This window comes from Sardina pilchardus, chromosome 23 (assembly GCF_963854185.1).
Source record: "Sardina pilchardus chromosome 23, fSarPil1.1, whole genome shotgun sequence".
Lineage (NCBI taxonomy): Eukaryota > Metazoa > Chordata > Actinopteri > Clupeiformes > Clupeidae > Sardina > Sardina pilchardus.
Window position 1 is genome coordinate 8,662,168 of NC_085016.1, and position 12,244 is coordinate 8,674,411.

Genomic DNA, 12,244 nt, shown 5'->3' on the forward strand with positions numbered 1-12,244 from the left:
TGGGTGAAACCTCTAATGTCTGCCATGAGGAACGCTCATAGCCAGAAATGCCGTCCGTATTAAGGGATTGGACTGATGTGCAGGGCTAGTGTACTGACACTGACACTGCTGGAGGCGCTAGTGACTTCTCCGTCACACTTCGTGTGTGTGTGTGTGTGAGTCTGTTCGTGTGCGTGTTGGGATATGCACAGGTGTGTATGTGTGTGTGTCCCGGATGGTGAGGCTGTGTGCCTGATTATGAGTGTGTGTGTGTGTGTGTGTTGAGGGGAGGGGAGGGGGGTATGCACAGGTGTCTGTGTGTGTGTGTCCCGGTTGGTGAGGCTGTATGCCTGATTATGAGTGTGTGTTTGTGTGTGTGTGTGTGTTGAGGGGAGGGGGGTATGCACAGGTGTCTGTGTATGTGTGTGTCCCGGTTGGTGAGGCTGTGTGCCTGATTATGAGTGTGTGTGTGTGTGTGTGTGCGCGGTGAAACGGGGCCTGGTTGTAGCCGTTTTGGCAGTTTGTCTGGCTCGTTAGCGTGATCAGGCGCTGGCCACGAGTTCACCGCGACTGAGAGAGGGGAAGCTGGCCGGGTCGGGGGACCTGCCAACCAGCCCGACAGAGATCACAGGTGGAGGGAGGAGAGAGGGATGGATAGAGACCGAGAAGGAGGAAGACATGGAAGAAGAAGAGAGAGAGAGAGATGGTGCAAATGAGAGAGGGAGAGAGGGATGGATAGAGACCGAGAAGGAGGAAGACATGGAAGAAGAAGAAGAGAGAGAGAGAGAGGGTGCAAATGAGCGAGAGAGAGAGTTAGTCGGCCCGAGAATGGAGAAAGAAGGGACTCATCTGCTCGGGGCGAATCGCTGGCAGGCGAACAATGTGAGCGCGTCCAATGGTGAGTGCAGGCCCTTTCTCCTCGGCCCGCGCTCCTCCTCCTCCTGCTGCTGCTGCTGCTGCTGCTGCTGCTGCCTGGGCCAGCGCAGGGACCGGCACGCAGAACTGGCAGCCGCTGCAACAACAAAGGGCCACAGACGATGGAAAGAGATACATAGGAAGAAGGGATAGAGAGAGACACTGGCGGAGAGAGAGAAAGAGCGCAGGAATAGGCTAGGATATAGGCCAGCAGCACGGAAGGGAGGGATATTTCTCCTCCTCGGAGTGGGTGGAATAAACTGTGATCAGCAAAGGGCTATGGATCCCTACAATTTATTCCTTCTTTCGATTCCTCTCTTCTTCCCTCCTTCCTCTCGCTGTGTGTCGTTTGTGTGTCTGTCCCCGCGTGTATCTTGTTTGTCTTTGAGTAATAGAGGGCTGGCCTTCTGGGCTGCTGAAAGGGGGTAATCAGGGCTGGACAGGCCCTGGCAATAACGTGTCATTAGGGCCTCTACACACCCTGTGTTTAAACATTCATTAAGACAGCAACGCCTGGCCTTCACACACACACACACACACACACACATATTATCACGTACACACTCCCTCTTACTCACTCACTGACACACACACCCACACACATACACACACACTCTCACTCACATTCACCCAGCCATCACAGATCAACAGGGTTTGCCTGAGGACGTGAGATTGAGTGAAAGAGAGAGTGAGGGAGGGAGAGAGAGAGAGCGAGTGGGAAGATAAAAAAAACTCTTGGAAGGCAGAAGAGAAAGATCCACTGAAAGGTGCAGGAGTGACACGGGGGCAAAAGAAGTAGAAAGAGAGAAAAAGCCATCCCGCCGCCTGCCTGCCCTGACAAAGACAATGAGACACGAAGAAAGCGGGGGGGGGGGGGGGGGTCGCTCGCAGATAGACGAGCGAAACGAGCGAGCGACTCATTGGGAAGAAAAGACCTTAGACGCCGGCGCACACAAAGCAAGAGACGGCGTTGGAGAGCGAGAGAGTGAGAGAGCGAGACTAATGAGTGTGGCTTTTTGCGCGCGGGGCAGGAGGTGTCAGGCGGTGACAAACGAGGTGCCGGCCACGGGGTGGGTGGGGTGGGGGGGGGGGGGGGAGCGGCACGGTAATGAGAGCGCAGCGGAGAATGCAAACAGCGGCCGGGGGCCCGTCGTAGAGCCATCGCCACCACCACCACCCACACACACACACACACACACACACACACACACACACACACTGTACACACACACAGCTCACTGCATCAAGCGTCCTCCTCTCCTCCCTTCCATGCGCTCATCCTCAAATGAGCTGGTTGGTAATAGAGCAGGGATGGGGTGTGAGGCCATGTCTTTGCCCTGAGTGTGTGTGTGTGTATTAGTCCTGAGTGTGTGTGTGTATTGTGTGCATATTGGAGGGCGGTGTGGGTGACCAAGGTCTTTGTGGAGAGAGAGTGTGTGTGTGTGTGTGTGTGTGTGTGTGTGTGTATTTGCATATGGGGTGTGAGTGGGTGGATCAGCTTGGCGAGTGGGCGTTTATCTTTTCGTTTCATGATAGGGTGGGCTCCCCGGGTGGGTGGCGGTCCTTGTTGATGTGCGATCTGTACATGTAGACATGCCCACACACACTTGTGCTCAAGGGCAGAAGTGCTCATTACATACTGTACCGGTACATGGGAAACTTAATCAAATGAAGGCCATTGTCTGACTATGTTAAGAAGTGTTTGACGTGTGTGTAGGACATATTCCAGAGATGAAATCGTCTGGGTGCCTCTGACACCATACAGCTGTTTGTGAGTGTGCACAACAGACATTTTCTACAGATAAATAAGCTGTTTTTGTTTGTGTCTGAGAGAGAGAGAGAGAGAGAGAGAGAGAGAGAGAGAGAGAGAGAGAGAGAGAGAGAAGGAGTTGCACTATGTGGTAGGTTTATTTGTATGTAAGGGGTGAGGGTGTGTGTGTGTGTGTGTGTGTGTGTAGTGTTGGACATCGCATCAACACAGGTGTGTGTTTTTTTTATTATTATTTGTGTGAGCACGCATCCATGGGTGATGCAAAACAGGCTAGCTGTCATGGCATCCGGCTCTGATGAGACGATAAAATGCGTGGGCCAGGGAACTCGCCAGACCGTCGCCCATATTACACACACACACACACACACACACACATACACACACACACACACTCGCACAAATACAGCTCAAGGTCACATGAATATGGATCTCCTGCTTGCAGTCTCTCCGGCGTTCTCTCCCTCTCTCTCACTCTCTCTCTCTTTCTCTCTCTCCCTCCCTTAGCTTTTACGCTGATAGAGTTTAAAGATCTGTGGCGGGATTGTAATTCATATCGCGCGCTTTGCTGCTTCCTCTCTGTCGCCATGGAGTAGAGACGACAGGGGACTGGAGGAGAAAGGAGGGAGAGGAGGAGGATGAAGGTGAAGAAGGTGAAGGCTGGGCCGGGAGGGGGGTGGGGAGGCGGTGTGGGGGGGGGGGGGTGGGTTGTCAGACACTGTTGGGGCGAAGTCAATCAGCTGGATCCATTTCATCACAGGATGAGCGCCTCAGTCTGCTGCCGCCGATAAGTCAAGATCGCTGTCAGTCATTACCCCTACCCTGCAGACAGAGAGAGAGGGAGGGAGCAGGAGACGAGGGCAACAGAGAGAGAGACAGAGAGACACAGAGAGAGAGAGAGAGAGAGAGAGAGAGGGAGGTGGAGAGAATGAGCAACAGAATGAGTGAGAGGGAGGGATGGGATGGTAGAATAGGGCATTTTGAGATGCTCGTCTCAGCCTCCGAGTCCCAGAGAAATAGAGAGGGTGTGGGATAAGCGAAACCTGGCTCCACTGAGGCAGCACTGATAATGATTTGTGTGTTTGTGAGTGTGAGCGTGAGCGCGAGAGAAAAGTACTGTTGTGCTCAGGGTACAGTTCCATTTAATTATGTTAAGGTGATCCTGTCGTCGTCATTACGCGTGTCTGTTTCAGTCGCGCCTGCCGTTTCTCCTCCCACGCCTACCTCTCGTCTTATTCCCTCTTGTCTCATTCCCATTTGTCAAATGAATCTCTCTCTCTCTCTCTCTCTCTCTGTCTCTCTCGCTCTCTCGCTCTCATCTCTATCTTCTCTTCTTGCCCTCAGTGACCCAGTTTCCAAAGCTGATGAGTTCAACATATAATTTCATGGGTGCCTCTTATTTCTGTCTTTGCCACCCTCCCACCTCTCTCTCGCTCGCTCTCTCTCCCTCTCTCTCTCGCTCGCTGTATTTATCGCTCTCGTTTGCTGTCTCCCTGACTTATCTCTCTCCCCTCTCTGTTTGTCTCTCTCTCTCTCTCTCTCTCTCTCTCTCTCTCTCTCTCTCTCTCTCTCTCTCTCTCTCTCTCTCTCTCTCTCTCTCTCTCTCTCTCTCTCTCTCTCTCTCTCTCTCTCCTGCAGAAAACATACGGCCCCCCCTCCAGAGGTCGCGCTCTCGGCAGAACATGGTGCTGACCTCATGTGCCCGGCCCCCCGCTGCCCGTGAGCCCCATCAGGAGGTCGACCCCCGCCGAGGCGCAGGCCAGCGCGCCGACCGGGAGAAAGAGAGGGAGAGGGAGAGAGAGAGGGAGAAGGAGAGAGAGAGGGAGAAGGAGAGAGAGAAGGGGAGAGAGAGCCCCGCCACAACGCCTTCAGCTCCTCCAGCCAATGGCGGGGACACAGACGTGGAGGCCCTGCTTGCTCGACTCAGGGCGCTGTGAGCAGGAAGGTGGCCACACACACACACACACACACACACACACACACACACACATTTGTGTGTGTTGGGGGGTGGGGGGGGTCTGGTCTTTCGGCTGTCTCTTTTCTCACATGGTGTCATCTCCCTAAACCCCCTGTTTATCACTCCTAGTGTGAGCTGTGAGCAGCAGAGACGGCAGCAGTCCCAGTGCTCCCTTAGCCGCTACCTCTCGCTCTCTCTCTCGCTAACTCTCTCTCTCTAATTCTCTCAAGTCCAACCCAGAGGTTAAGCGCCCCCAGCGTTTTAGGCAGCATGTGTCCGCGCCGCGGCGAGGGAAGGAAATTGATCTCGTTCCATAAAGCTTTTTGTGTAAATGCAACACGACGGTGCCCGTGCACATCATAAACACACCCCGGCAATGAAGGGAAGGATCATGCGCCTGATAGACTGATAGCGTCTCAGTCATATTTATGAGAACGTTTTCCCCCGCACGGCTTTATATGATAATGTGGAGGGCAGCGTGCTCACAGCGGCTCTCTCTGGGGACTCTGTCCATTGTCACTCCAGCTTCATTCCAATGATTGAAAATGACTGGTCCGCTCAGTGTGTTCAGCAGTTCAGGTTGCAAACACACACACACACACACACACACACATGCACACACATACTCACAAATGACAATCCTCTGTGGTGAAGGGAACACACACTAACAGTGTGTATTTTATATATATGGCAGTTCAGCAGGCTTTACTGAGGGAAGTAGGGGCCTTGCACTTAACTCTGCATTCCTTTGCACAATAATAAAGCACTTCTTAAACCTATACGTCCCGCTGCAAAGGTTTCATATTTAACTCCAGACAATTAGATTCTTCACTTTAAATTTATACAGTCATATACAACCGAATCACACATTAAGAGTATTTTTGTATAACCAAAAGCAATTAAAAAGCTTATTCTTTCTTATTAAACAAAAATTCTATGCAATGCTTTTTAATTGGCATCTTTCAGATCTTTTGCAATTTATTGTCTTATCTTTCCAACTAAAAAGAATGGTTTTATGCAAATAAATATGTTAACATTTATGCAGAGAAATATTGCAATGTTTTCTATCTCAGACACCTCCTTCTATACATAATATATTGGCTTGTATTTTCTCTGTAATGATATGTAGATCTGTTTGTTGTTAAACTGTCATCTTCCTTTGATTTTGATATGTTCTTGCTCTCTTCGTTTGTATGTGTGTCTGTGTCTGTGTGTGTGTGCGCGTGCGCGCGTGCGTGCGTGCGTGTGCGTACTTCTGTGCGCTCGTATGTATGTGTGCATTGGACTGTTAAATGCAATTTTTATGGGATCCCTGCATGTCTTAGCCATGATCATGTCAAAGCTTACAGACGTGAGCATACTACCAACATCATGCATGGGAATAAAAATACATCCAATTACTCCACCTGAATGTAATTTTACTTTGTGCTTTTATGATATTTTTGTGTCCTAATCAAGTATTATACTCTTTCTTACTCTGAAAACAAACAAATGTTAAATTGTTTAAATACTGTTAGACATAAAGGAAGTTTTTGTAGACTCAATTACGATTAAAAAAAAAAAAAAAAAAAGAAAACATTTTGTCTCTGTTTTATGTCTTCCACAACGAGTCGGGTGAGAGGGAGGGGCAAAAATGTATCGCCCAAAATCAAGTTGTGTGTTTTATAAATAGTAATTGCCATCATCATTTAAGTTGGTATGGATTCCAGTGATTAATCTGGGAAATCTTCCGGGCGCCCAAGCCTGACTATCTCCCCTTAGGACACTAACAATGGCCTCCCTAGTCATTTGGAATGAGATTATTTATATTTTATCTGGTTCCAGCGCCCGTGTGTATGAAGCCGAGAAAAAATGAAGTCTTGATTGGTTGGCCCTTCTGCTGGATGTGGGGATTTTAATTGCTTTGGTCGTTCAGATACAGTGCCGTTCAAGCTATTTAGAGAGTCCGTCCATTCCGCTCAAGTAGAATACCCCTTTATTGATAATTATTTCTTTCTTTATTTTCACTTCTTTGTCCAAAAATAATGTTGATTTAAAGAAAAAAATGACCCTTTTTGGTTGTTGTGGACTTCCATGAGGTTAGCATGTGTCAAGCTTCATTTAACATTCACCTCTTCTGTCATTTAATCAAGCTCCATTCATGTGGGCGCATTCTGCCCTCCCCGATGGCTCTTCTGGGTGAGGGGGGGGGGGGGGGGGGGGGTTAATAAGAGGTTGGATTGTTTCGGCGCCACACACTCACTCTGCCAGTATGGGCCCCCTCACTGTGATAATGGAACACTGCCAATAGCTAAATGGAAAGTAATTAACTGCAGGTAGAAGAGGCTGGTGAACTTTTTTTATGTACTTTTTCTTTTTAGGTTTTGTTTTGTTAAAAAGGTAAAAAAGGGAGAGAGAAAAAAAAGAAAAGAAAATCACAGCTCACTCATGTCATGTGTTCATGGTTTAATTAAAGCAGAGTGCAATCAATTACTGGCTCAATCAAAATGATTTCCTACATACTGCTTCTACCACAGTGCTGCATTAAAATGCAATCAGAGTCTGTTTTTTTTTTTAATGATTTGGACAGAGGGAATGGGGTTAAAATACTCAAAAACGAACTAAGGGTAGTGATGATATTAAGTGTGATTTTCTTTACCTGCACCACCATGTCACTGAATGTTTTTTTAAAACAAATACATCTCCTTCATAAATAATCCTCATCATAGTTAAACATACAAATAAAAGATTGTAAAAATGTATTATACTGTAAAACTCCCAAAACATCATTCAGGTCATGAAGACATGGAGTGTATTGACTTGATGTTCAATGAAAATGAAAAGTAATGAAGGGGACACACCTTATTCACGTGAACATTTTGAGAAGATGTGGGTAAAATCTGAAGAAGAGCCACGAGGCTGGAAACGTTACGTCTTTAATAAAGTAAATTAAGTGAGAGCAAGTGTGCGGACCTTTTACTCTTTTGTTTTGGATCTTAACTTTTTGGCTCCTGCACCTCTTTTTTTTTTGGATGTGCGCACTGTTTGCAACTAAAATTGTTGTACAAATGGCTGAACAGCAGATGAACCATGCTATCTACTGTAACTCATTAATAAGTCGGTCAAATGGAAAATAGAGCTAGATTGTACTTGTAATTATAGGAAGATGGTCTAAATCACATGCACAATTGGGAGTTTGGCTAGTCACAAACAGTCTTTCACTAATTTTTTTTTTTTTTTTTTTTTAGAATTACAACACACACCACTTCACATCTGCTGGTTATGACGCAAAGAATCTATTGCATCTATCGTTATTAACATCTATTTTCAAGTCAGTCATTTTCAATTTAGTCTCAGGATGCACAGTCATGTTAAATGTCTTCGACTGCAATTCATTTAAGCATTACAATCGTATATGTTCCAAATGCTTTGAACTGCCCTACAATTCTTTGCTGGATTTTTACTGTAGGTGTGTTCGTGTTGGTGTTTGTAGCTGTCCGGGGAAACCAACTGGCCATCCACCTCAACTCCCAGTCCTCTCTCGGCTCCCTGACTCAATTACAGTTGCGTTTGCTTATCCGTTCCCAACCGGCCTTCCAAAAGGTTGCGGGGGTCGGATGGATTTGTAGAGGGGGACTTGCTCCTCACGTCCAGACCACGCTGCTCTGACAGCAAGCCCAGGGACACTAATTAGGAAAGCGGTGTTCCATCTCCCCTTCCAGAAACCTCCACTCACTCGCTCACTCATTCATCCACTTCACTCTCTGTCAGCAGTCCAGCTGCCTTCGCCCAAGAGAGAGAGAGAGAGAGAGAGGGAAGAAAGAGAGAGAGAAACTGCCTCTGCTTCAGAGAAGGGGAGTGAAAGAGGCAAATTACATTCTCTGTGAAGGGCAAGGATGGAGAGAAGAGCTTTACTGTGTAAGCAGTCTGTTTTCTTTTCAATGCCCTTCATTTCTACATGGAACGAAACATCTAAGCTTAGACTAGTCTGTTTTTCAGTTATTATGTAGAACTGGTCTTTTTGATATTTCTGTGAAATATGTAGATTACTGTAGCTTTGTGTGATGCTAAAGATGGTGAACTCTATCATAAAAGACTCTCATCTAGTCTAAGCAAATTTACATGGAGACTCATTAAGGTAATTTCACAGCTATAGAGGGAGTCTTATTTTAGATGGTGATGGAGGGGAGGTTGCTTTGAGTGCTAAATGTTGTCAATTAACGTTTTGAGCGGTGATGGTCTTTGCAGTGATGCGATGCTGCGAGCACTGCAGGTGGAGGAGCCGAGGAGGGTTTGACGGACTGTCCAGAGAAGAAGACTTCGGCCGGCGCATCCCAAAGGCAGACCTCGTCTGTGTCACTCCGACTTAATTTACACAGACAGGGCCGCCTCGGAGAGAGGGAGATGAGGCCAGAGGAGACGAAACGGCCGGGAGATGACTGGCTATTTCAGGCCTATCCTGGAGACTCATGGTCATGCTCTGGCTGTGCCATGTAAGTGTGGGTGGGAGCACAGGACCTCGGATTCTGGACCAAGGTGAGCGAAGTCATGACTCGGGGGTGGGGGGGGGGGGGGGGGGGTAGAGAGAGGAAAGAGAAGGTGTGGATACTGTAGTTTCCTAACTATTAGCTGCGGCTTTATACATTGATTTTGCAACATTTCTTCTGCTATGACTTGATATGGTATTAATACGGTTTTGTTTCTGTTAAAATGCATGAAACACTGTCCTGTGGCTTATACACAATGCGGATAATACACACGAAATTACTGTAATGTTTCAGAGCCAGTTACCAGCAGGTGATGGCAAGTTTAGATTGCAGTTGGCTTATTCATCCTTTATTTTTTTTTGTGGATTTGTTTGTGATTGTCTATTAAGCATGAATGTTTTAGCGTGCTTTTAAATTAGTAAATGAAGAAAACCAAGACCTCTAAAAACAAAACAAAAAACATGAACAGTATATGAACAAAATGATTGGCCCTGGGCTGGTGTAGGAAGAAAACAAGCTCTGAGTCTCCATTTGGATAGAAAAAAAAAAGAAATATTGAGGTCTGTCCCAACAGTTTGTGTACGCAGAAGAGTGGAACAGAAGAAAGGAGCAGATTGCAAGCCAGATTGCGTTCTGCTAGCTTTTAATTGGACGGGGAGAGAACAGCAAAGGCAGACAAATTCTTGAAGAGTTATGTTGAATACAGGTCAGGAGTGTTTAAATTGTGTAATCACAAAAAAAAAACGGTGTCTCGCTTAACTGTTGTTATTCTTCACCCTGTCAAATCAACAGCCATCTGGAGAATCACCTGTCAAACAGCTCTGTTGCTTTTTTTTCTTTCTTTGTCCTGCTCTGGTACAGGTACAGCCCTTGAAGCCAGTGAATAAGTTGTGCTATTTGAACTCAACAGCCAATCAAATACACCGCTCAGTGGGTATGGTGTATTTCTCTGTCTGAGCCACTTCAAATGTTTTCCAGATACAAAACCAGACGGAACACACAACTGGAAGGCCATGATGAATAGACACACAGAATCTGACAGCAGTGCACTGGACTAGAATCACAGACTTTACTTTTAAAATGAAGTTTAAAAACCAACAAAAAAAAAGGTCCCGCACTAGAAATCTGAAGAAAAAAAAACCCTCTCTTGGCCTGCTGCTTGTATAGTGCGGGCAACCCTGCTCAGCCCTAACCCTCCCCTTTCTATGCCCGTCTGCTGAAAACAAATGTTATGCTTGTACTTAATGGTTCTGGAAAAGACTTTGCTGTTCTGCTCTTTTCACCTGGACACAGTGTAGTTGGACACCTGAGCTCTCGTGATTTAGTTCACTGCGCTCCTGTTATTTTAAAGCCATCGGCTTGTAGCCCATATTGTAAAGCACACTAGAGAAGTTCCCGCAGTCAGCAGAACAGGTGCTTAACGGCCTAAAGCTGCTGCGCTAAATGCGCCAGGAAGCCAAACGGCCCGTCTCCAACACCGGCTTCCTGTGAAATCCGCTTTTCCCCCTCTTCCACCATCACCCGCTCTCTTTTCCCCTCTCTTTTTCCCTCTCTTTTTCCCTCTCTTTTCCGAGCGTCGCCAGCAACCATTCATCCTTCCCAGCCATCCCTCTCTCTTGTCAGCTGTCTACATCGCTCATTCCCACCCCCTCCACCTCCCCCCACCCACATGTTCACACAACACAACCCCACCTCCAAACACACACACACACACACACACACACACACACACACACACATACACATGCAGACCTCCACAAGTTGACAGAGTTGCACTGAGTAATTTGTGTCGACCAAGATGGGCGCCGTAAAACCCCTCAGCCATGCCTGAGCCAGCTGTCTCTGCCTAAACGTTCTGCCAGTGAGGGAGAGCGAGAGACACCCCCACCCCTCAGCAAGCAAAACACGCCCAGCCATCGCCCCATCGTTACGCCCGCCCCGCCATTTATCCTCTGGGGGCCAGTCGTTCTCGAAACGGCAAGGTGAGGGTTTTGATTGTGTGCGCAGGTGCAATAATTATACCATGAGACGTGCAGGGAGACAGAATGAAAGATTCCCTCGAAGCATAAATTGTTTTCCACTTTTCCCCCTCTTTTTCTTATCTTTTTTTCTCTCTCCTGATCTTCTCTTTTTCAATTTAGCGGAGATGTCCTAGCAGGAAGCAGCGTCGGGAATTACTCGTGACAAAACACTCCTATCACAGTTCGAGTGGATTAAGTGCAACTACTTGTGGAAGAGGAGGATTTTTTTTTTTTTTTACCCCACAGTCTCCCGCTTTGTGAGGATCATAGAACGTCCTTGGGAATGCTGCATTTATCTCATATTACACGCAGGGGTTTTTCTTTTGGTGGCGTACACACACACACACACACACACACGCGCGGATATTGAAGGATAGGGTAACAGGTCCTTGGAGAGATGCTGCTTTTAGGCTGCGAGGCAGCAGGAGGCCTTTGCCAGCGAGTGGTATGGGTATCCGTCTGCACAGCAAGGCCTCGTCTGACTTTGAGTTGAAGCGTCTCTGTTCCATCTCCGCTCTCTTCCTTCCTTCCTTCCTCCCTTTCTTCCTTTTTTCTCTTCTTTTTTTTTTGGGGGGGGGGGGGGGTTATTTTTGGGGCCGGCTTTCTCCTCTTGTTTTGTTTGCCTTGTCGATTAGCCGTTTGTCCTTCTCCAGGTCACTAAAATATCAGGGGCGGTGATATTCCGCCAGACAGACGTCTGTGCACCGCTCTGCTACCCCCCTGTCCACCCACGGAGGAAGCAGAAGGCTGGAAAACCGAACAGTGTGGCCAGAAGCTCTTATCGTGGTTATGGAGAATGACACTGTAAATAGCTCAGATATTCGAGGGAGACCAACAGTTGATATCTTTGTTAACAACAGACCTTGCATGCTGTATAAATACTGCTGATGTCAAAATGCAGACAAACAGGCAGGGCAGGGCAGACAGAGGGCGGGAAAACCACTCTACTGGGTTGCGTTTTTTTTTTTTATGTTGCTTTTCACCGGTCTGAAAAATCGTTCTATCCTGTTTTGTTTGACTGAAAATTGGGTATTCCAGCTTTAACCCTCATCATCCTGTCCTCTGTCTACTTTCCTCTTCCCTTCCACATCAAGTGCCCATCGATAGACGGGAGAGAGACAGGCATTCAACCTTGATT

At 47.4% G+C, this 12,244-nt stretch overlaps 1 protein-coding gene across 1 annotated transcript in view; it reads left to right on the top strand.

Annotated features, from left to right (window-relative positions):
* The window catches only part of LOC134071480 (protein diaphanous homolog 3-like), a 234,257-nt gene extending 228,088 nt beyond the window's left edge, over nucleotides 1-6,169 (top strand). The window contains exon 28 of the mRNA XM_062528214.1: nucleotides 4,301-6,169. Coding sequence (XP_062384198.1) covers nucleotides 4,301-4,599 — 299 coding nt within the window. The 3' untranslated portion in view covers nucleotides 4,600-6,169. The remainder of the gene's footprint in view (nucleotides 1-4,300) is intronic.
* Nucleotides 6,170-12,244: the final 6,075 nt, after the last annotated feature.